The 25,302-nt window shown below is 38.7% G+C and overlaps 1 protein-coding gene across 1 annotated transcript in view; it reads left to right on the forward strand.

The window, feature by feature from the left end:
* Positions 1-770: 770 nt before the first annotated feature.
* LRRK2 (leucine rich repeat kinase 2) overlaps positions 771-25,302 on the forward strand; it is a 138,010-nt gene continuing 113,478 nt past the window's right edge. Inside the window, exons 1-11 of the mRNA XM_045466554.1 lie at positions 771-1,543; positions 1,799-1,884; positions 6,964-7,073; positions 9,329-9,417; positions 12,413-12,547; positions 15,341-15,475; positions 18,624-18,755; positions 20,512-20,631; positions 21,331-21,470; positions 21,564-21,643; positions 23,207-23,313. Of these exons, the coding sequence (XP_045322510.1) occupies positions 1,390-1,543; positions 1,799-1,884; positions 6,964-7,073; positions 9,329-9,417; positions 12,413-12,547; positions 15,341-15,475; positions 18,624-18,755; positions 20,512-20,631; positions 21,331-21,470; positions 21,564-21,643; positions 23,207-23,313 (1,288 nt within the window). The 5' untranslated portion in view covers positions 771-1,389. The remainder of the gene's footprint in view (positions 1,544-1,798; positions 1,885-6,963; positions 7,074-9,328; positions 9,418-12,412; positions 12,548-15,340; positions 15,476-18,623; positions 18,756-20,511; positions 20,632-21,330; positions 21,471-21,563; positions 21,644-23,206; positions 23,314-25,302) is intronic.

Here is a 25,302-nt window from a genome sequence, read left to right on the forward strand (position 1 = left end):
GTCCTCATTAGTACAAGAAGGATAAGTAGTCCTCTTATCCGTTTCAGAATTGTCATCAGGACAAAGCAACTAAAGCAAAAGAAACCATCTAAAGCTGCAGAGCTAACTTCTGTGTATGACCCCCAGGACAGATCATCTGAAGGCAGTAGTTCATCTTTGTCTAGCCTTGTCGACACCGGCTCTTGCTTTCTTGCTTAGGTTTCTCCTCCTAAAAAACACTTTACTTTGGTACTTTTTATTTTTTCTTTTTCTACTTTAGGGTTACAGACACTACTAAGTTTTTTTCAGTACCAACGTAACAATGTATCGGATTGTATGTTTCACCCTTTCTGGTTTTCTGTTTTTATTTTCATTTCCCCAGTGTTTCTCTTTAGTTTTAATAGTGCTGAGGACTGATTATTTTGGAGTGCCCTGATTACGAAGACCCTACAGAGTGCGAACTGAAATTTTCCTGAAAAGTTTAGTGGACTTACTTAAGCCAACGAGAGCTTACTTACTAAGCCAACAGAGCTTAGACAAGTGTGTGTGTGTGATTATTTCCTTCCCTACAAAAAGCCACAACAACCATAGAAAAAAGTCTTCAGTTGGGCTCATTTTGATTGCAAAAATCTCTCTCCATCCCTGGGAGGGGGGGAGGTAGAGAATTACTCATCTCCCTATAGGGGGAACATGTTTTCCTAAAAGGGGCCAACTGGGCGGTGTCCTCCTTTCCCAACACCCAGATTTCTATTCTTAGATCTGAGATAGGCGGAGGCTTTCATTTTCCTTTTTTCTAGTTTCCAGACCCTCCGAGGGGCAGAAGGAGCTCAGGCGGTCGGGGTGGGGCGGGTCGCCCGCCGGGCTGCAGACCGCGCGCCTCCTCCCGCCGCGGCTGCGGGGCTCCGGGCCTGGGAGCCCGCCGAGCGCGCTGAGTCAGTTTCTTCCTCCGCGACTCCTGGCTGCGCCGCCACGGCGAGCGGGATCCGGTCCCGGGAGGCGGCGCCCTCCGGGGGTCGGGGGTCGGGTCTCGGGTCTCGGCCCGCGCGGGGGCCAGGGCCGCGGTCCCCCGGCGGGGCCCCGCTCAGGCGGCGACCCGCACGCCCGCCGCGGTACTGCCGGGCGCCGTACCCCGGCCGAGCCTCGCGCAGGCCCCTGAGCTCGTGTTTGGGGCCTGGGTGGGGGAGGAGGAAGCCGAGGAGGAGGGCTGCAGAGAGGGAGGGCAGAGCTGGGCGGGGAGCCGCCGCCTTCCTCATAAACAGGCGGGCGCGGGTGCGGATGGGGCCGGCGGGGAGCGCTGGCTGCGGGTCGTGAACTGCGCTCGTCCCCGAGAGCCGCCGCGGCGCCCCTGCGCCTTGCCCGGGCCGCCGGCCTTCGTGCGGGAGGGAAGGTCGGCTTGGAGCAGGGTGCATCATGGCCAGTGGTAGCTGTCAGGGGTGCGAGGAGGAGGACGAGGAAACTCTGAAGAAGTTGATAGTCAGGCTGAACAATGTCCAGGAAGGAAAACAGATAGAGACCCTGGTCCAAATTCTGGAGGATTTGCTGGTGTTCACGTACGCGGACCACGGTAATCATCTGCAAGCAAACTGTTTGCTTCCCCCCATCCCCCACCCCCGCGCTGCCTCTTCTGCAAACTTTCTCTCTCGCACTTTGGAGCTGCACAGACCTGGACTCTCGAGAAGCCACAAACGCTCTGTACTCCTTAGGGCAAGAAAGGAGCTGAGAACACCAGGAAGGTCTTGCGCCCACTTTTGTGTCCGACCCAGAAGGGGGTGCGTGAATCCTCACTTTGCTTCTTTTCCCTTACCCCCTTCTTTTCCAGCCTCCAAGTTATTTCAAGGCAGAAATGTCCACGTGCCTGTGTTGATCGTCTTGGACTTGTATATGAGAGTCGCTAGTGTGCAGCAGGTAAAGGAACTGTTTTCATGTTGCCCATTCCCCCTTCTCTTTGGAAATAGATGTTTTTCTGTCAATATTATGTACCCAGAAGTGCTGGGTTATTTCTGACATTTGGCTTGACAGACCACTGACTGTGACTTTAAGAAGGAAGGGTTGTCAAATCATTATCAAATGTTAGTGGTTCGAAAGGGCCCACTGAATGCCCCCTAATGGTTTTGTAGAGATGAATTTATACCACAGACTTACAGAACATGGTTGGTGGTGGGCAGGAAATACTAATGGGTTGAGATTTAGTTCTGTTATTGGCTGGATGAGTTCATCAGCATTTAATCAAATTATTCTAAGAATCTGTACCAATGTACAGCATGTCTTAGAGATGACACAAGAGTGAATAGTTTGGGAAAGGAAAATAAGTAACAGTAAGAAAGTTTAGTAATAGTTAAATTAATAAAAAGACGTAACTGGCAAATTTGCTAAATACCTCAAATATGTTAGAAAAAAGGGGGTCCTGAGGTGATAGTTAAGGATGATTTACAGTCAAAACAAATTATTGCCTAATGTATTAACTTCCTTTGTAGATTTTGAGATTTAGAGAACTGAAAGCAGCTTTGTCATTTGCATGCTGCTAGGTGCTAGAGGGAAAGAGATTTGAACTTTGAATTCTGTGAAGGTGTAGTCAGAAAGCCAGTGTTTTTTAATACTGAAGAGGTTAAACAGAAGTAAGAAATTATCTGGAGATCTCCAAATCTGTGTCTATCTGCCTTCATCTTTTATGTTCATCTCTGTATCCAGCTATGTCTGGTCTGGATGAACCATACACCTACCTTCCTTTATCTTTATTTATTTTTAAAAATATTTTTTAATGTTTATTATTTTGAAAGAGAGAAAGCGAGAAAGCATGAGAGGTAAAAAGAGAGGGAGACACAGAATTCGAGGCGGGTCCAGGCTCTGAGCTGTCACTGAGCCTGATGCGACGCCTGAACCCACAGACCCCAGGATCGTGACCTGAGCTCAAGTCGACTGCTTAACCCAGACGCCCCATTCTGTGAGGATATTTCTACCTGGGATAAATGGTTATTTTAATTTTTCTTCAACTGAAATATTTCCCATCTGACTATTGATTTTCAGTTGTTAGCAGACAAAATCATGAATAGATGGAGGCATGATAAAGACAGTGTTCCATTTAGCACCCAGTGTCTGAATTTTGCCCATGAAATATGAGTCACATTGCTCTCCACCCACATCATCCCTTCTTACTTGCCTCTGCTTTGGTGTTCAAAAGTGCCTTGTCTGGCAGCCTGTCTTCCTTGGATTCCATGCTCGATAGAGAGAGTCCCCTTGTTGGGTGAAACTCAGAATCCTCAGGGCCCTGGGAGGGCTTGGTCTGCAGGGTGCAGAGGAGACAGTGCTAAACTTGAGAATCCAGGGGAAGCTGGAACATACGCACCATTTCATTCTTTGTTTTAGAAGCTGCCCAAGCCTGGACATGTTTGTCTGGAGTAGTTATGAATGTCACTTGATATCCTTGCCCAGTGGGTACCAGAGACAAAGGATGCAAGGAAATAAGGAATTGTCTTTTGATTTGGTATTTAATGGAATGAAATTATTAGTTTTAGCGCCATACGTGTATCAGTGTGCAAAATGCGTTATGTATTTGACATCATTTGATTCTCACTGGAATCTCCGTGTCCTTTCAGAAATCTCACTGGCCACTTTTACCTCAGAGTTAAGTAGCTCAGTTAGGATCACAAAGCTAATGACAGAGCCAGGACTCAAGTCTTCATATATCTTCAGATTCACTTTCCACCTTGTAGTCCACTAGCTGCTGAATTCACAAGCTTTTTGTGCAAGTAAGAAACAGAGTGGTTTGCTGCAAATACCGTGGCCAACCCAGGCACTATTACATTATCAATTTTAATTATCATGGGTCTTATGAAAGAGATGTAGAAACAGGTCTTTCTACTGATATTTAAACATTTTTTTATGTTTATTTATTTTTGAGAGAGAGAGAGAGAGAGAGAGAGCGAGCAGGGGAGGGGCAGAGAGAGGGACACACACACACAGAATCTGAAGCAGGCTGAATTGTCAGCACAGAGCCCGACGCAAGGCTTGAACTCACAGACCCTGAGATCATGACTTCTCACCTGCGTGAGATTGGACCCTTAACTAAGCCACCCAGGCGCCCCTCTCTACTGATATTTTAATACCCCATTTAAAAGGAAGTGAGTTTTTTTTTGTTTCAAATTTCTTCATATTTGTGGCATAATTAATACAGATATTCTTTTTTTTTTTAAATTTTTTTTCAACGTTTATTTATTTTTGGGACAGAGAGAGACAGAGCATGAACGGGGGAGGGGCAGAGAGAGAGGGAGACACAGAATTGGAAACAGGCTCCAGGCTCTGAGCCATCAGCCCAGAGCCTGACGCGGGGCTCGAACTCACGGGCCGCGAGATCGTGACCTGGCTGAAGTCGGGCGCTTAACCGACTGCGCCACCCAGGCGCCCCAGTACAGATATTCTTTAGTGCTTTCTACGTTGAATTAGTTGGAAGTGCGGAATTGAAACTTATTGAATGATGAATTTAAGAAGGTAAGGTGAATTCAAAAGTAAATATTAAAGTTTGTTTCCAGGGACACCTGGGTGACTCAGTTGATTAAGTGTCTGACTTTGGTTCAGGTCATGATCTCATAGCTCGAGAGTTCAAGCCCGGCATCGGGCTCTGTGCTGACAGCTTGGAGCCTGGAGCCTGCTTCAGATTCTGTGTCTCCCCCTCTCTCTCTGCCCCTCCTCCACATAGGCTCTGTCTGTCTCTCAAACATAATTAAATATTAAAAAAATAAAAAAAAAAAGTTTGTTTTCAGAGTTCATTTAACATGATATTCCAGATTCCAAATTTGCATTTTCAAGGTCTTTTTTATATTTTATTAATGCCCCTTAATAAATGACAGTCTTTAGGGAATTAGCAGTTAGGCTAGCTGTCTTGTATTTTCCTTTTTCTGACAGGCATCTCATTATATCTCTGTGCTCCTTAATTTTACGTTACTTGTATTTATCCACAGTTTCAACGTTTGAAGTAAGGGAGCAAAATAAATGAGAGTGACTAAAATTGCCTTTAACCCCTAGACTCTTTGCCATTGTGCATTAATTAGATGCTGGAATTTACGGAATAATTACAATAAGTGAAACTACCAATTTAATTGTATTATAACTGCATGGGATAGGAGCCTTCTCTCTGGAAGATAAGCTTTTAATTGAGTAGGTTAATGGGTCACCTGTTACCTCTGCTCTGCTGCCAGTGATTCTCTTTAATCCTAGAGGTTCAGTTGCCTCAGTCTTTTTGCAAAGCAATTACTGATGCTCCTTATTCACCAGCCAAAACAAAACAGGTTTTCTCCTTGAGCCAGTCATGCAGGTACAGAAGTGAGTAGTGCATTCTATGTGATTTGTGATTTATTTTCCACTGGAAGCTGTTCCGAATGTTATTTTCTTAGATACTTGGGAAAAATTCTCAGTGTGTTTTACGCAAGCACAAAAATAGCCAGTTTCTATGACAGCTGGATTGTCAATGTCTCTTCAGCTTACATGGAGGAGGATGTCCTACTTAAATATAGGTAAAAATAGCTGTCAGAAATTGCTGCCTTTTCAAGCAATTTGACATTATGTAAAAGGATGTAATGACAGAGTAAAGCAATTCATGCTTAATTCAGAAAACATTAAGAAATAATGTTGTAAAGAGATCTTGTGGAATCATTTTTATTTTAGGAAATATACCTTGTTTATTCCTGTAAACAACAAACTTGTGCCATTATCCCTCATTGGATGCACAGAAATTCTCATGCTGTTATTGAGCTCTGATTCACTTGGGTTCGTTTATGCATCCGGTTTTGTCTAGCAAGAGCCCTCCCGCAGCCCTATCTTTACCATTCAGCACCTTACTCTCCCTACAGCTTATCAGTTTCACAGGCTTCCATTTCCCTTTTTGAATGCCCAGGCTTCTAATTCCTTTGAAATCTGGCTCAAGTCCTACCTTTCCTATTTTGTATTGTTCTCTGGGTAATTCTGACCAACAGTGAATCCCACTGTCAGGATTCATATAATATCGGCATTTATCACACATCATACTTAGACACTTTTTCATAAATCTCTAGAGGCTACAGATTTATGCATTTTCTATTTGGGTTTTCTTTTTTCTGACTATATCAAATCTGGTTCTGTAGTATAGGAGAAAGAATGGAGGATTCCTTAAATTTAGAAAGGACTACATAGCGGAATGAGTTAAATTTAATCTCGTTTGAAATTCAAATACCACATTTTAAAAAAAAGTTGTATTTAAAAAAATTGTATTTTTCCAGAAGTAATGAGCAGCTTATTCAAGTTGGTATCATGTGAACGTACTGAAAGAAGATATATTTAAAATACATCAGTAAGATCATATTTCACTTGGAAATGTGAAAAAGTCTAGGGGCATTTCTGATGCCGACATCTCATCAACTCATATTTAGATGTTCTAAAGAAACCTAGAGGGATCCATTGATAAATTCTACCTGCTGTCTTTCTTACAGCACCTTTCTCTTCTTCCTGTAACAGACATTAGCTTGCCATCAGACAGTTCTACTTCTCTGCTAATTATTCTAGCTACCCTACCTGCGCGGGCAGTCTTTCCTAATAACTTACTTTGCTATCAAATCTCCAACTTCCTCTAATCCTCCATTTCAACCACTTCATTTTTTTCCTACCACCAACTGTCAGGTAGATGTGACTTGAAAATCTTGTACTTCCGTAATCTTGGTATGTCCTCTGAAACTACTTTTTGTGTTTCATTTCATTTCTTTTTATTTAGATAATAGACCGTCTATTTCCTTCATCATTCAGAAACGCTTTACTATTTTTTTGTATGCACTTTTGGTATGATATTTGGAGAAAAATGTATTTTAATTATATGGCTTGCTTTCCTCAGTAAGCATTTTAGGATATCATTTTGTTTTAAAATAATTATTTAAAAATATTGTAGTCACCTATTCCACTTAGAATGAATCTGTTCCATTAGCATGTTTAAAAGATGTGAATATTTGATTTTCTTGTTTTCAGGTGGGTTGGTCACTTCTATGCAAATTGATAGAAATCTGTCCAAATACAATGCAAAGCTTAATGGGACCACAGGATATTGGACGTGATTGGGAAGTACTTGGGATCCACCAGTAAGTATGACAGATGTGTAAAAACAAACTTTGTTATTTACCTGTACATATGACAACCCCACCTTTTATATATCATATATTTGTAATCCAAGCCAATCTGGTAAAATCCTTTAAAATGTGGGTATTTTTTCTGAACCAATGGCTTACATTTATAGAGAGCTTTCGACTCAGGAGTATGTTCTCTATTTGAATTAGAAAGCCAGTATTTGAGGTAGAATTTAGGTGCTATTACTATTTTAATAATGTAATGATGCAGTTATGCAGTTGATTAAGTTTTAGATTTTTGATGACTACTTATGAACTCAAACCGAGAAGTATTTTAATTTTTAATTGTAGAACTGATATAAGCCACTAGTTGTTAAAAAAATGAAGGGTACTGAAAAGTTCTGTAAATAGTAATTTTAAAGTTTATGCTTTACTGTCTTTAAAAAGTACCTTCCTCTATATTCATACATCTATATCTATGAGCTTAAACCACAGCTTTCAAAATGAAGAAAAAAGAGGAAATTACCTTTTAGCACATTTGCAGCTGAATCTTGATAGCTGTTTTACCAGCTATGTTGGTTACGGCAATTTGCAACACAGTGACTTCATGGATGAGACCACTTCTTTAGCCATAATTAGTTAAGAAAAAATTTTCTGAAGAAAAAAGTGTTTCCAGGAAAATCCCTTTTGGATAGCTTTTTTCCTTGACATTTAAAAATTGTCTTCTGGCATTAACCTTAGGTGTTCCGGGTAACTAATGTGACTTTTGTTTACCACAGAGAAGTGAATACCGATTGCTTTCAATGACATAATATCTTGTAAAAAACGTTTTTTTTTTTTTATGCAAAACAAATGTAACATCTTTGTATTGTTTGTTAGTATCAACCATTGCTGCAAATCTAAACAGATCAGAGCTGTTTGTTCATAGGTGACCCTATCTGTGCTTGTTTTTCCATCTTTGAAGTTTTATGTGTTGTTGTTCTTCAGTTTCCAGGATCTAAAGAGTGTTTTGAAAAGGACATATTCACATTTACTGTATGCTAATCATCTCCAAACCAATTTCTGAGATTCTATGAGTCAGTTCTAAAGTATATGGCATTTAATGTGGAATTATATAAAATTTAACTGTAATTAGTAACTGAAATGTTACATGTCCCTTGGGTTGGTTGAGAATTTCCAAAATCCCCAAAGATTAGCAATCTATAACTTAGGGAGTTTTAGAAAACTTATCTAGTCATATTCCAGTACAAACCGACTGTTCAAATTAAATTACATGAACATTCCTATAGGGAGTCTCATTGACTCATTCATTCATTTATTCAGTTACCCTCCATTCATCATTTATTCACTCCTACTTTAGGCCTGAAGTAGTGTGAACAAGGTAGACACACTGCTTTCTGTAGTGGAGCATATTAGATCATTCCCAGCAAACTTTATTGTAAAACATAATCTCCCCATATTCAAGGACTTTTCTCCACCAAAGGCTTATAGTACCAAAGAAGAAATCTGGTGTAGAGATGAAGTCAGGCGTGGGGGTGTGGTGCAGGGGCTTGCAGGGCAATGCGGGTTGGAAGAGAATTGACAGGGAATAGAGGGACAGAGTGTCTCAATTTCTCACCTTGCCAACTGGTGAATGTCACCAGGCTCTGTCTTCTTCTAATGATGTAAAGCTAAATACTAGTAGGTAGAGATAGACTAAAAATTGTATATTTTAGAAATGATTAGCTCAGGGAGAAATTTAATGAATTTGAACTAATTGAATATTGTTGAGTAATACTGAGTTCACTATGATAAAATATTATTAATTCCTCTTTCAAAATTAGTAAAGATGAATGATTTAATTATTCATGTGGATTGTTAATTATCTGTACAAACTAACATCTTTATTACACCTCTGTATATTTTAATATATCAACATGCATGACATGTAATTCGCAAGTTTATATCACATAAAAATGAGCTTCATCTCTTGATGTATATAATTCTTTGTGATACTTTGGATATGGAGTTGAGTAAAAGTAATTAATAATTGAATTTGAATATTCATAGGAAAAAGGCATCACTTCTTTATTGAGACTCATAATATTGCCCTCTTAATTGTTATAAGTCTGGCTCAGTTTTAATGGAAGTAAAACTACACAAGATTCAATGTAGGGAATGAAATACAATGAGATGAATGAAAATATAGGTGACTGAAACACAATATCTGAAAAAGCAAACATCTAGATATGATAATTCGCTCTTATCTTCTTTTCTGTTTTTAATTACAGACTGATTCTTAAAATGCTAACAGTTCATAATGCCAGTGTAAACCTGTTAACAGTTGGACTAAAGGCCTTAGATCTCCTCCTAACTTCAGGTAATATATACACATGTATATTTTTAATGCTGACTCAAAGAAGTATTTTAAACGATTTGCCAAATGTCGTTTTAAAGAATAAGAATATAACCTAAATATCTGACTTCCAAAATTCTTTCTGTTTTCTCATCTTATCTCTTTTGCATATACTTTTTCCCTCAAAAATCCCACCCAATATATTTGGCTTTAAGCATCACCTTATGTGTTTTTCCCAAACCTAATTTCTGTCCCCAGCTTTGCTCCCCAACCTGGCCCTACACGTCACATTCCCATTAGCTTGTTGGCTAAACATGACCTTGTCATTATTACCTTTCTTCGTTATATTTCTAATATGTTTTCTGTATATTCTAGGGTATGACATAATAGTAATGTTTTAAAACTACATAACATTACTTCTTGAGTGCATGTTAGATGCCGGGCTTCACATGTAAAATACTTCACATGCTTTTACAAACGTAATCCTCAGAATGTCTCTTGAGATAGGTATTGATCTCAGTTTTCTAGTGAGGGACATTTAAACACAAAGAGGTTGCCTCAGCCAATAACTAGTAGAAACAGGGTCTGAGTCCACATATCAGGTTCTTTCCTTGAGGACACTTCTGCTTGGAGGATTATGTACCTGAAAACAAAGAATCTTGGTTCAGTGCAATAGTTGTGATCATTGCTGTGATGGACACTTGCTATTATATAAGGTTCTGACAAGAAAGGTTGCTCACAGGGGAGCTAATCATGGTGATAGGGAGGGGTTTTCCCCCTCAAAGTGGTGGAGGGTGCTTTAGGTCGAGAGAGTAGCATGCAAATACCCAGGAAGATACCTATCATGCTAAGCATGATAAGGGTTGAACCTGTTGGGTGGAAAGATTTTAAATGCCCTCACTGGCCCTGTTAAGTAATGAGGACAAGATGGGAGAAAGAGGAAGAAGGAGGGTGAAGTTCAGAGTATGAGAGGAGAGGGGTCGGAGAGGCCAGAAGGTCCTCAACACAGCCTTTTATTACAATATACAGTGGGATGTGCCAGCTAGTCTTAACCATGATTTATTTTAAACCCATCCTTGGGAGCCTTTTTTTCTTTTTTGTTTGTTTTCCTTTCGCAATGGACAGGAAACTGAGAGTTTATGAATTTGAAAAATCTCCCAACGCTGGAATATATTGAAGTCAGCAATGTGCAGACAATTAGAAAATTTTACATGGGTCTTGAAAAGACTGGTTACATTAGTATTTTCCATATGACATGTAGAATTTTGCACTGTAAGACCATTTTTAATGTGTTTTAAAGTTCATTTCAGATACTTATCCGAGGTTAACTTATGGATTGTTTTTATTGTTTGGCTTATTAGTTAATTGATTTAGTAGCTGTTGGGCACTTACAGTTGTGCTTGCTATCAGAGAATTCTAAGGCAGATGAGGCAACCTTCTTACAGTGTAGAAGTTCACAGTCCAGCACCAGAGTCTAATATAACTTTTTGCAATGAAGGAAATGTTGCACCTTTCAGTATCATGGCAAGTAGCCATACGTGCTATCGAACACTTGAAACGTAGGAAACTGAATTTTAATTTAATCTATTTTTAATTAATTTAAATTTTAGTTTAAAAAGCCACATGTGCTTAGTGGCTACTGAATTGGACAGGACAGGCAAAGACATAAAAAGTAGTATAAGAAATCATTTCAATTTAATGAGTAAAGTCTTACAACAGGGAAAGGACAGAAACCACTGCAGGAACATTAGAGAAGAAGAGAGTAGCCAAACCCATTCAAAGGACTTACGAGTATGGACATAAATTGCCTAAGGAATCCAACTCTGCTTCTTATTAGTTGTTGGACCTTGAACAGAGTCACTTTGGGTCACTTAACCTTTCTGTGCTTTAGTCTTCTTGTCTCTAACATGGGGATCGCACCTACCTTATGGAGTCGTGGTGGGTTTACATGTGTCGTTAGAGTGATCTGCTTTAACCCGTGGATGACATGTGATGTGCCAGATGTGTGTTTACTACTACTAACACTCCTATTCTGGTACTTGTGTTTATTAACAGGATGGGTGCTGTGTGTGGTTATCTCTTGAATTATGGCAGGCATATGTTTGGTGTGGGAAGGGGCAAGGGCATTCAATGCAGCAGGTGCAAATGCAAAGAGATATCCAAGAAAGTGTTTAGTGGTAAGCAGAAGACTTTAGCATGTGTGGGGTTGAGGCAATGCATAGAATGAGTGGGGCTGATGAGGTTCATGAAGTGAGTTTGTAAAGGGTCTTGTTTGTCAGGCTGAACAGTATGAAAAGACCTTAGAAGATTTTAGCATGGGATTTATAGGGTCACATTTGTGTTTTAGAAATACAGTGCAGGGCATAAGCCAGTTAGGGAGGGATTTCAGCCTAGCAAAGCATTAAACAATTGGGTTTGCATTTCAAATGAGAGATGATGAGGTCCTGGATACAATAGGAATGGGGGGGGGGGGCTACTTCAAAGGGGATTTTTAAGATAGTTAGAAGATAGACTTGAAGGACTTGGTAATGAGTTGATTGGTAGGTAGACCAGTTTTGGTAGACCAATTACCTACTTTGCTTAGGTAGACTGTAAGAAGAGAGAGGGAGGATGGAAGAAGGAAGATGAGTTGGTAGTTTCTCTCTTGGGTAACTTGGGTGATCGTATCACCAAAGATGATATGGAGCAGGATCAGGCTAGATATGGGGGTGCCCATGGAATAGTCAAATGATGTTGTCTAAAAGGCAGATAGAAATGTGTTTCAGGAGTTGAGGGAAAGAAGTCTTGCCTACAGGTATTGACTAGGAATCATAGAATTATAGTAAAGTGTACTGAGAATTTATTTTACTTAGAAAGATCATAGAGCTTGATAGGTCTAACATCTGGGGAATTAAGTGGTTTATCAAAAAGAAGAGTCCACAGACTATAGTCATCGTGTAAAAACCAACACATTAAATGTTAAAGCAGCTATTTATCTGGGACATGTTTTTTTTTTTTTTTTTTTTTTTTTCCCAAATAGGTAAAATCACTTTGCTGATATTGGATGAAGAGACTGATATTTTCTTGTTAATTTTTGATTCCATGCGCACATTTTCAGCCAATGACGAAGTCCAAAAACTTGGATGCAAAGCTTTACGTGTGCTGTTTGAAAGAGGTATTTAAAAATGTCAAAATCTCTGTTTTTATTTTTATAGAAGAAGCAAGGGTTTATTATGGGAAAAGTAAAATGTAATTACGATAATAAGAAGGTATGTAAAATTTTATTCTTTTTTTTTTTTTTTTTTAAATTTTTTTTTTTCAACGTTTATTTATTTTTGGGACAGAGAGAGACAGAGCATGAACGGGGGAGGGGCAGAGAGAGAGGGAGACACAGAATCGGAAACAGGCTCCAGGCTCTGAGCCATCAGCCCAGAGCCTGATGTGGGGCTCGAACTCACGGACCGTGAGATCGTGACCTGGCTGAAGTCGGACGCTTAACCGACTGCGCCACCCAGGCGCCCCTAAAATTTCATTCTTTATTAAGAAGTGGGAACTGTCAGTCTAGGATACATAGTGGGGTTAATTAAGAAATATTGCTTGTTTTGTGGAATGAATTTTATTCATAGGTTATAAATTATGCCATTGTAGTAGACTGTCTTCCATTGCTTAACAAGGCATAAGATTCTCTTTGCAAACCGGATGCGTAGGAGTTAAAAGAAAAAATAAAACTGTGAAGCCAAAGCATAGATTAAATTCGGATTTATGGTGTTGAGTCATCACCAGGGGTTTTAGAAATTGCTAGAGGCTCAGTATAAAGAACCAAGAGGTTTACAAAGTACCTCTTAGGAAAAAGACAAATAGGTATTTTATGGCATGGCACTAAGATTGATAACAGAGATTATTGTGTAATTTTGGACTTGGTTGGGACCAGTAGTCCTTCCATCGGCTTGGTGACGAAATGGATTGGAGAGGTGACATGAACAACGTGCCCACGGGCACACAGCTAGCCAGCACCACTGCAGTTCAATTTACCACCAATTTTCCGAGCATGTTCTGCATCATTAGGAGAACCAACAGTGCTGGAGGTTTAGGATAAGAATAACTTATGTGGGTTCTGTGTCTCTGTCAGTTTGCCATTTTAGTTTCTGGCAGCTCCAGAAATGGAGCTATTTAATTCCCTGTCTCGTTCCAGAAGGACTTTAAACAGCTTATAGTTATTTATAATAAAGGAGAGAAAAATGGATGAGGAAATGTATGAAGGGGAAACAATATAAAGCCTGGTTAAATTTACTAGTTACTTCAGGTCCTGTATACTTGCAGAAATCTGGCTCTCTGCTTCCTATGAGGCAAAGAGTTAAACATCGTCTGTTACAAAGTTACTTGAGATAAAAATAAACCCATTTATCAGGAGAAGTGATCAGTGTCACCGGAGACCTGAGGAAATACTCCCTTGGCTTTCCCTGGATGAGATGATAAAGTACACACATTTTATAAGGAGTACAAAGTGTATTTCAGTGAAAGAGATTCTATTAATAGTCAGAACAGCATGGTCCTGGAACCCAGCTCTCTGAAGATCAGGCTTGATGGAGAAGACAGTTTACTGTGAGTGGGGAATCGGGGAACATCTTTTGGGATATCTTCTATAAATGTTGTATCTTGGAACTAAGCTTTTGAAGAGAACCAGGCAGAATGAGTCTTGCAAGGCCTGTAATCTTCTGTGTTGCAGTTTAAGGGCATGGTCTCATTCATGGAAGAAGGGCTAACATCATTCTCTCCCCAGCATTGTGGGACCCATCCAGAACATATGGAGAAGGACCAGGGAATGTTAAAAGGAAGCCCTTATTCAATAGAAATATCATCAGTGCTGACAGTGTTATGATTATAAATATGGAGTAGAAAAATTTCTGAATTTCCCAGGAAATCAAGTTCTCTGGATGTATTGGCACCTGTGAAGTGAATTTTCAAAATTTGAGAGTAGACTGTGGAAACTGTACCATAAAATGAGAAAGTTCCATGATACTCATTTATTAGAACCTAACCAATATCATATCATTTTACATGTACCGTTGGTATCAAGTTGAAAAATAAGAAAAGTAAGGTTGATCCTGAAGAGTGCTGAGTTTTCCAACATTTTTGTCAGCACAATTCTCAGGCTAGATAAACCAGACTTTTATACATGTTTTTGAGTTACCCACCCAATAAAATGACTCCAAATGGAACTCATTGGCTTGATCAAACTATTTTCATTATGAAAATTAATGATAATTCTGATGAAATCAAGGCCATTTAGATAGAGTATTTTGAAGTCTACGTAGTTGTCATTTGCCAAAGTTCACCCCTCTTGGACTGATGGATTTAGCTGAGCTGCCTTTCAACAGTGTACCATTAACCACTCCTTTGAAGTATTGTGATATGTTCGCTTCCAGTAGGCCATTTAAAATTATTTTTTTATTGTTTAAGTTTATTTATTTATTTTGGGAAAGAGAGAGAGCAGGGGAAGGGCAGAGAGAGAGGAAGAGAGAGAATCCCAAGCAGTCTCCGTGTTGTCAGCATAGAGCCTGATTCGAGACTCAAACTCACGAAACCTGAGCTGAAACCAAGAGTTGGATGCTTAACCAACTGAGTCACCCAGGTGCCCCTCCAGTAGGCCATCTTTATTAGTCCTTGGTCAGTTTTCTCTATAATCTCCCAAATGCAATTATAAATAATTTTGTTTTTTTATAGAATTGTTTGGTCACTAATACTTCTGCATTTTAAAATATGGAGTAACTTATATAGGTCAAAAAGAAATTATTTTAATCTCAGTAGCTTTTTTTTCCCATTATGAAATTCTTAGGAAGGATTTTGCTGAAATATGTATTTTAAAATTATGTCTGTTGTATTTACTGTATCTCATGATTGACATGAATATTATGTTTTTGAGTAAGTAAACTTTAAGCTTTTCAGTATTTTGTCTTTATTTTTCTAGTTTCAGAGGAGCAGCTGACTGAATTTGTTGAGAATAAAGATTATATGATCTTGCTAAATGCATTAAAAAATTTTAAAGATGAAGAGGAAATTGTGCTTCATGTAGTGCACTGTTTACATTCCCTAGCAATTCCTTGTAAGTACCCCATGTGCATGATTTCTTTTTTCTATATGAAAAATTACAGTTTACCTCCTTTCTGAGTCCATTTTTTTATGTTTATTTTTTGACAGAGACAGAGAGAGAGAGAGAGCAAGCTAGGGAGGGGGAGAGAGAGAAGGAGAGAGAGAGAGAATCCCAAGCAGGCTCTGCACTGTCAGCACAGAGCCTGATGTGGGGCTTGATCTCAAGAACTGTGAGATCCTGAGCTGAGCCGAAATCAGGAGTTGGATGTTTCGTTGACTGAGCCACCCAGGCACCCCCTTTCTAAGTCCATTAAATTTTTTTTTTTTGATTTTGTAGAAACTTGTAGATACAAAACCCATTTCTTTATTCATTTGGTTAATTTTTATTTATTGATACTCTCCTGTAGCTGGTTCCTGTGCTGGGAAACAGTAGCAGAAAATACAGACATATTTCTTGCCTTCTCAGAACCCATGGTGTACCATGCCAGATATGGATAAGTATGTAGGTGATTACAATGTATTGTAAGGCAAGTGTTGGCACAAGTGGCTGGCGTTATGAGAGAAAAAGAAGGGAGGCAGGATCTCTTGGTAGAGACTTTGAGGAGGTCTTTGAGGAGAGCTTTGTGTGTAGGGATGTCTGAGGTGAAGTGGAAGGTGTAGGCAGAGTGTCCCAAGCAGTGAGCATCCTGTGTCAAGATCCTGGAGGAAGAGAGAGCAAGAGGGTAGAAGTGGCTTAGGAAACTTGTGCACTTAAGAGTGTGTGTGTGTGCATATGTGTGTGCATGTGCATGCCCAGCGCTGAGCAGAGGGTGTCTGCTTGTGTGTCATTTAATGGAAGCAGGGGAAGGGCTTGATAAGAGTCAGTGGATGAGGCTGGAGACACAAGCAGATCTTGAAGAGCTTGAAAAGCCACAGGAAGGAGTTTGAACTTTATAGGGATGCTTGTTGAGCGTTTCCTTGATGCTTTGAAATCTAGGCACTTTTATCACAAAATAAGTACAAATAAGAAGAAATTAATTTGCTGTGTATGCTACTAGTGATTGTCAATGGGCTGGAATAATGCTTCAGATTCTGTTACTTTTGTTTTGTAAGTGCATGTGAGCATTTTGTCACCATTCATGTATCGCCTGTGCCGGTTCATGCAGGAGGTACACGTGCATTTATCTAGTGATGCTTTCATCTTCACACATGTGAAGTTGTGAGGATTAAATGGTGAAATGAGTTCGAAAATACGGAATAGTACCTGGTGTGTAATAAGTGTAAAAACGTTTGATAGTATTTATTACATAATTTGTACTTCATTCATGTGCACTCTAATGTGTTACGTATAATACACATACATGGTTTCAGACATGCATATCTGCTGATATCTGCTGAGTCTTCAGTAAAAACCCAGTCCCTTTATGAAGTAATGCTCTTTCTTCATGATTGTTATAAAATCCATCATTTTCTTTTCCGTGGGAAATTAAACATTTGAAAGTAGATGGAGTTGCATTACAGTTGAGGATGGACATACTTTAAAATTTCTGAGCCATCCACTGTCAACAAACTGAATATGTTTCTCATTTTACTTTTCGTCAGCTATATTTATATACTTATTTATTTGTTTTGGGCTGGCTGCTTTGAAATTCATTGTTTTCCACCCACATCTGACGTAACTGCAGTGAAAAATGTGTCGATTCATCATACAAAGGTCAAAGGAGGCGTCTAAAAATAAGAAAAATGAAATGTTTTAAACACTGAATCTTCTTTTTGTATTTTTTTCTATTTAAATCCAAGTTAGTTAATATGCAGTGTAGTAATGGTTTCAGAATTTAGTGAATCATCACTTACATATCATACCCAGTGCTCATCACAGCAAGTGCCCTCCTTAATGCCCATCACCCAGTTAGCCCATCCGCTCACAAACGTCCCCTCTAGCAGCCCTCAGTTTGTTCTCTGTATTTGAGTCTCTTATGGTTTTCCTCCCTCTCTGTTTTTATTTTATTTTTCCTTCCCTTTCCCTGTGTTCATCTATTTTGTTTCTTAAATTCCACCTATAAGTGAAATCATATGATATTTGTCTTTCTTTGACTTATTTCGCTTGGCATAATACACTGTAGCTCCATCCATGTTGTTGCAAATGGCAAGATTTCATTCTTTTTGATGCTGAGTAATATTCCATTATATGTATACATACCACATCTTCTTTATCCATTCATCAGTCTGTAAACACTGATTCTAACTGAAAGATGTTTGCCTTTGGGTCTTAGAGCAAATCATGTCTCATATTCTGAGTAAAGCAAATAATTATTTTCAGAAGCCATTTCTTTTCATTACAACATGTTTTCAATGCTCTTTAAAATACAGTTACACATTAAAAACATATTTTTTGAAAAACAATTGGTTGGTTTGGTTATGCCAAAAAAGGCAGAAAAATGTTCTGTAAACACCTTTTCTGTTTGTTTTAATAATAGTCAACATTATTAAATATAGTTCACACACTCACTCTTTCTGTTGGCTACCTACCTTTCCCAGTAGATTCTTTCCTTCCTTTCTGGTTCACCCGTGTTTGTCTCTTACTTACACATCCCCTGAGTCCCCCATTCTTTTCTCCATCTATCTCAGAGCCTTCAGGAAGCTTGATTTCGTTTCCTGGTACACTGGCTGCTCTGCTGCCTTTCTGAAATAGACAGGAAATAAGTCATAGCTGACTTTGGCTGTTCTGTTATGTGACATGATTTTGATTTTCTTTCTGTTGGTTTGAGGGAGAGGAACAATGTAAAAGCCATTATCCAAAGGAGTAGTGCCTCATTAGGGAAAGGCCCCACATTCATTTATTTGAAAACTTTTGGCCAAGACATTACGTTTTTAGACTTACATAAAAACACTCTCAATTATCCCTGTATTTTAAGGTTTTAAGCCTAGAAACAGGAGTAAATCAATTTTCCCTTAATGCTAGAGAAGAGTCCTAAATCCTATTATATTAGCAATGAACATGGTATTTTTTACAGCTATTGAGAGAACACTGACAGAACAGTATTGACAGAACATGGTACTTAAATTTGGAAATAGAGCCATTATCCTGCCATAGATTTGCAAAATGTATAGGGTGTTTTTGTATGTATTTTTCAAGTGGGAAATTACTACCTTGTGGGTAATTATTATTTCTTTAAATTTAGGCAGTAATGTTGAAGTCCTCATGAGTGGCAACGTGAGGTGTTACAATATTGTGGTAGAAGCCATGAAAGCATTCCCTGACAATGAAAAAATTCAAGAAGTGAGTTGCTGCTTGCTCCATAGGCTTACCTTAGGTGAGTTCTAATTCTTGGTTAATTTGCTGTCACGGTTTATATGATGTAAGTGTATATACCATACATATGGAGGTTGTATGTTGGATAAGTAGCATATTGACATACACTGGATGGAAGTATTATAAAGTAGCAAACTATCCTGCCATGCTTAGAATTTTTCTTTATTTTTTGAGAGAGCGAGAGAGAGCACGTGCGTGTGTGCTATATTTAAAGTATAACTATGTATATAGCTGATCCATACAAAAGAATAAGCATAACATGTAGAAAACGTGAAGCACAATGCAGAGGAATGCCCCACCCACCTGAAGTATTAGTACATTACCAATGCTGGTGAAGGTCCCCTGGGCTGCTTCTTCTCCCTGCTTTCCCTATAGAGTTAACACTATCCAGTATTACAAAGCCATCAACTTGATCTTCAGATAAGGATACCTTTCTTTCTTATTCATCTGTTAATGGATTATTTTTTCCATTTAATGACTAGAGAATTTATTGCCCCTGTTACTGTTTCAAAAGAAGCTTAACTTTCTCTTCATAATTAAAAAACCCAAAGTCAACGAATAAATATTTAGCATTTTGTCAAATTATGTAACCTTATTATGGGTTTAATGCACATAAAGGCGTTATATAATTTGCTATGTATTTTCATGTAAACTGTCTGAAAGTAAGATAAGGCCAGTTTCCCTGGTATTTGCCCAGAGTCTCATAGAGTTGGTGGATGGTAGAGCAGTTGTTGGCAGTGGTGTGGCAGGGAAGACAAGGTGAAGGGACAATGCAGGTTTAGAGAAGTTGGTAAAAGTAGAGGAGAATCTTTTGAAATGACTTTCCAAGACTAGATATCACTAAGGGCGGGGGGTATGTCTGCTTAGTGGGTGGATGTGAAAGAGGTAAGAACGTAAGAAGGTGTTGAAAGAAGAGTTATACCTGATTAAGCTGCCTTTTGATATGGAAGCTGTTGATTGATATTTAGTGTGGGCTTTAGGCTTTTCAGATATATGATCTTTTCCAATTCTGGCTTTGTGTCCTAAGGATTATTTAGTTAGACTTACAGCTAAATAGGAGTTTCTTTCTTATTTCTGGAAGGAAACTGGTGACTGTTGTAGAGTTAGAAATAAGCTTAAATGGAAGGAGGCACGTATTTCTGGAATATTTAAAAATTCCTTCCTCATAATGACTTAGATTTTTGGATTGTGTGTTGATTTCAGAAGAATGAGTGTAAAAAGGTGTGAGATTTCTTTCTGGTTTGGTTTAGAAGTGGTGAAGTGTTCTCTTACTCTTTTTTTCTAAAATCATCGCAGACAAAATCAAGTAACAACGTGTGCCAGTGGCTTTTCTGAGCAGTATTCCTTTAAGCGAAAGAAGAGTTCAGCAAAAGCGTTTAATGATGAGGGAGGGAGTTTTTCTCCATCTTTACAAAATTAAGCCATTTTGTACAATGAATATTGTAGTGCCATGCATAACAGATACCATTGTTTTATGGGATGACAGGAGAAGGCATCAAAGAACAAAAAAATTAACGTAATCCAAACATATCATTATTTTTACCTGGTCAGTTCCGTTGTCTAAGATAAATGAATGACTACATGAAATAAATTTTCAAAACTTTATGCAGTTATACTAAGCTACTTAAATTACGTATATTTTAATGTCATTAAAAATATTTACTACTCGAATTTGTTGATTTAAATACTGTTATACAATTCAAAGTAATTTAGGTTTCACGGATGAGAATTCAGCTAAAATCTCACTTACCTTTTAGGTAATTTTTTTAATATTCTTGTATTAAACGATGTACATGAGTTTGTGGTGAAAGCTGTGCGGCGGTATTCAGAGAACGCCACGTTACAAATTGCAGCGCTCAGCTGTTTAGCACTCCTCAGTAAGTAACATTACTAAACAAGAAATTGTTATGGGGCATTTGATCTTGAATGGGAACCTTATAACAAGACAACATTATCGAGACAGTCATATGTAGGGAAGGAAGCATTAAATGCCTTTTCTGTCCTTATGTAATTTCTTTTCTTTTAAAAAATTATGTTGAGTTTGTTTATTGTGAGGGAGAGAGAGGAGGGGGAGGGACAGAGAGAGGGAGAGAATCCCAGGCAGGCTCCCTGCTACCAACGCAGAGGCAGGTGCGGGGTTTGATCTCATGCACCTTGAGATCATGACCTGAGCCAAAATCAAGAGTCAGATGCTTAACTGACTGAGCCACCCAGGCGCCCCTGTAGTTTGTTTTCTCATAGAAGATACTTTCAAGGGAACTAACAGTTGTGATTAGTACACCTTTCCTCTTCATACATGAGTAATTACATCCTTGATTTAGCTTTGTTAGCAGGCAGTTAATCTCAGTTCATCTTCCTCTAGTCTGTTAGTTTTGTTTGGTGTCCTCTTCCTCATTTGATCATTTGACTAACTGGAATAGCATTATTATGAGGTGTGTAATGTATTTTTTAAGGTCTTTGTAATGAATCAAGACCACTACTAAGGAATACCTCACTTCGTTCATAATGTTTCAAAATAGGGACTTCAAGTTGGTCATTCAGACTGTAAGTAAGTCATATACTTAAATTTTTTCAAGCTGAGACCATTTTCCTAAATCAAGATTTGGAGGAAAAGAATGAAAATCAGGAGAATGATGATGAGGAAGAAGAAAAGTTGTTTTGGTTGGAAGCCTGTTACAAAGCGTTGACGTGGCACAGAAAGAACAAGCACGTGCAGGTCGGACACTGTTGTAAATATTATAGTTACTCACAATTGTGCTTGTTCAGTAATTTATATTTTGACAGGTTCCTTTTTTCTCCCCTGATCCAGGAAGCTGCATGCTGGGCCCTAAACAATCTCCTCATGTACCAAAACAGTCTCCATGAGAAGATCGGAGACGAAGACGGCCAGTCAGTAGTTTTGATTTTACATGATAGAGAATTTCAGTTACATTTTTAATCAATCCATATAAAATACCGTAATTGTAACTTTTATTTTTAGAAATATTTTTGATGTAGGCACATATGTTTTAAGTGTTGCCACAGAATAGTGGTGCATCCATAATATTTTGATCCCTAGTGTGATTGAGAATTATTACCCAGCGATTTGGAATCAAGCATCATTCAGAAATTATGGGTCATCGAGAAAGAACCTTTCAGTTTTCTAGCTGATCATTAAAAATGCTGTATTAATTAATCTCAGGTGACAGAGATTGCAGAGCCATCTGTGACCTTCTCTGTTGCAGTGACTAGCCAGCAGGTTGTCGATATCAGGAGTTCAGTGTGGTCAGAAGCCTCCAAATTGATTCCCTACTTGATGTTGCAGTGTTGATGTGTCTTCTCTTTAGAGGCTTATTTGTAGCTGTCAGCTCTGGAGGAGGCTTTCTATGGGAGTGCCATTCAAGCCTCCTAAGAGCAGCCCTCTCTCTCAAAGATACAAACTGTAAACAGGAGTTTGGTGTGTTTCAGAGTTGTTTCATGGCCGCAAGGCTCTGTGCTTTATGGCAATGCTTATACGTGTGATGTTTGCCCTGGGTATGCTCCTGCTTTAAGAACTTTTGAATGACTTTTCTTGGAAACTTAAATAGTGAGAGCGTACATCTCAAATCCTGAAAACCTGGATGCATATGGGTCCGTTGCCCGTCGGGAGAGAATTAATGACACAAATGCTATTTAATTATATATCTCCATTTAAAATTTTTTTTTTTTTAACGTTTATTTATTTTTGAGACAGAGAGAGACAGAGCATGAATGGGGGAGGGTCAGAGAGAGGGAGACACAGAATCTGAAACAGGCTCCAGGCTCTGAGCTGTCAGCACAGAGCCCGACGCGGGGCTCGAACTCACAGACCGTGAGATCATGACCTGAGCTGAAGCCGGCCGCCCAACCGACTGAGCCACCCAGGCGCCCCTATATCTCCATTTTAAAAGTCAACAGTAATACTTTAGAAAACTGTATGTTAAACCAGCATCCTAATCCACTTTGAGCAATCTTTTTAAGATTAAGTTCTTGTTGCAGTTTATAAATTTCAGCTCATAGCACACTGATTTCCTTAATATCCATAGGAGACCTTTAAAATATATTATTAAAAGAATATATATTATGCTCTACACTTTTAAAACTCATGCTGTTTCTTTATGATTTTTATTTTTTTCTTGTTTCCATTCTTTTTCTCACTTTATCTTTTTACTCTTAACACCTCTTTGTATATTTGCTGAATCTTTTTCCCCCTTTACTGCTTATCAACTTTGAAGGAACAGAGAAATACTAATTTATTAGTATTTAGTGGATTTGAACTACCTTTTAAATGTAAAAACTGTTTACCTGTAATTCACAAAGTGACTTGTTAAAGTGGAGGTGACATGAAATCCTGTTTAAAGGCCTTGTTTGTTGTTAGAGTAGATAATGATAAGGGAATATTTGAACTAATTATTCAAAAGGTTCCCGTTAATATTGTGATTGAATTTGTGAAAGGTTCCCAGCTCATAGGGAAGTGATGCTCTCCATGCTGATGCATTCTTCATCGAAAGAAGTCTTCCAGGCCTCTGCAAATGCGTTGTCCACTCTGTTAGAACAAAATGGTAAGGAGTACATCATTTTTGAATAAAAGGAAATGCATTTTGTATTGTTTTAAACTTGTAAAGGTAATACATTACAAAAAATTCGCATAAGTAGATATTTACCTGATATGTAGATGTATTGATATATAGGTAAAAAGATAAAGAAGAAAAAAAACATTTTGATTTTTTTCCTGAATTTCTATGTGTGTAGTCACACATAACATGTATTGTATATATGTACAACATACATATATACAATATGTACAATATATTGTATATTTTCTATGTTTACAGAAATGGGATAATATTAATAATTTTATAAGCAGGTTGTATATGTTTTCTTTTTTGTGTTGATAAATGTAAAATTTTGTATTATCATTTTTAATAGCAGTGTAGCTTCCCACATACACCTATACTCTATTTTATGAACCATTTTCCCATTGATAGACTTTTACTTTGTGTTGAGTGGGATTTTTTTTTTTTTTGGTACCTATAATAAACACCAAATGGTCACTTTTTTCCATTTTCTTTCATGTACTGTTCCTGTTATTTTTTTTTTTAAAGAAAACTTTCTAGATAATGCAATGTGTAGAGAGATAGTCACCATGGTAAAATCTGTTAAAATTGTCCTTTACATGTAAGCGTTCTGTTATTAGGGAGAGAAAAATGGCTGTTATACCTTTGGAAAGACTCTGAGGTTTAAAATTGAGGCTCTGGATGTTCAGATTCCAGGCTCCCATGAACAGGAAATCCTGCCAGAAAATCTTGGGAGAAAACTCATCATAAAGGCATTTGGACTTGGCAGCTCTTTCAGAATATTTTTAGAGGGAGCAAAATAGAGAAAAACACTGAAAGCCCGAACCAGAGACCAGTGTTTGCACCACCTGTTAGCAGAGAACCTCCATAGAAGTGAAGGGAATCAACAAACCAGTCCATGCATGTTTCTCAATGCTGTTATTTAAGTCGAATCAAGAGGAAAATAATTTATTCTTCCTTTTCCTTCTTTCTCACTTTACCTCTCAGGTGGCATTTTATTTATTTATTTATTTGTTTGTTTATTTATTTATTTATTTATTTTTAAATGTTTGTTTTTATTTTTGAGAGAGAGAGAGAGAGCGGGAGAGGGTCAGAGAGAGAGGGAGACCCAGAATCCAAAATAGGCTCCAGGCTCTGCGCTTGTCAGCACAGAGACTGATGCAGGGCTTGAACCCACAAACTGTGAGAGCATGACCTGAGCCTAAGTCAGACGCTTAACAGACTGAGTCACCCAGGTGCCCCTCAGGTGGCACTTTAATAAAAAAACTTGAGCTGGGAAGAGCCCTCACAGACAGATAGGGGTTGCCCTCTAGGATAGTAAGTCAGAGCAGGAGTGTTAGGAAAGGGAATTGCTGCCCTTAAATCTCCCATCTTCTACTGTGCAGAGACCTGGATTGGGATCTCCCTCCTGAAAATGAGGACCAGAGCCTCACTTGGTTGCTTTTGTGTGGCACATCGAGGAGAGGAGAGTAACCTTGGCCATATACAAATGTTGTGCTGGTGCTGTTGTTCTTTGCCCTGTGGAAATCTTTGATATGCCAACAAAACGACCAGTGTCTGAGGATTAGTTACATGGGGAGTCAGCCTTGATTTTGATCAGAATCAGTGCCCTGCTCTTCCTTGTTCCTTACTTCTTTGTTCTTGGCCACCTGCTAGGTAAACTGTACTCAGATCCCTTGTATTATTCTTGGAGTTCTGCCTTAGGAGAGTATTAAGACCTTGAGCAGCTTGGTCACCAACCTCTGTGGGCAACTTCTCATTGAAAGACACTTGGAAACATGGAGTATGCAGGGTTGGAATGGGTTTTCTTGAAAAACAACAGGACTGGCAGGCAGAACTGGTTTCTGCCATGACGTTACCCAGGCCAAAGCTTGAACATCTTGTGTGACATTTCCCTCAATTAATTAATTATCTACTTAATGAATTAAGTTAATATTTATTGAGCTCCTGCTAGACAGTGACCTAGGCATTTGG

The sequence above is a fragment of the Leopardus geoffroyi genome, chromosome B4 (genome assembly GCF_018350155.1).
Source record: "Leopardus geoffroyi isolate Oge1 chromosome B4, O.geoffroyi_Oge1_pat1.0, whole genome shotgun sequence".
In the NCBI taxonomy this organism is placed as follows: Eukaryota; Metazoa; Chordata; class Mammalia; order Carnivora; family Felidae; genus Leopardus; species Leopardus geoffroyi.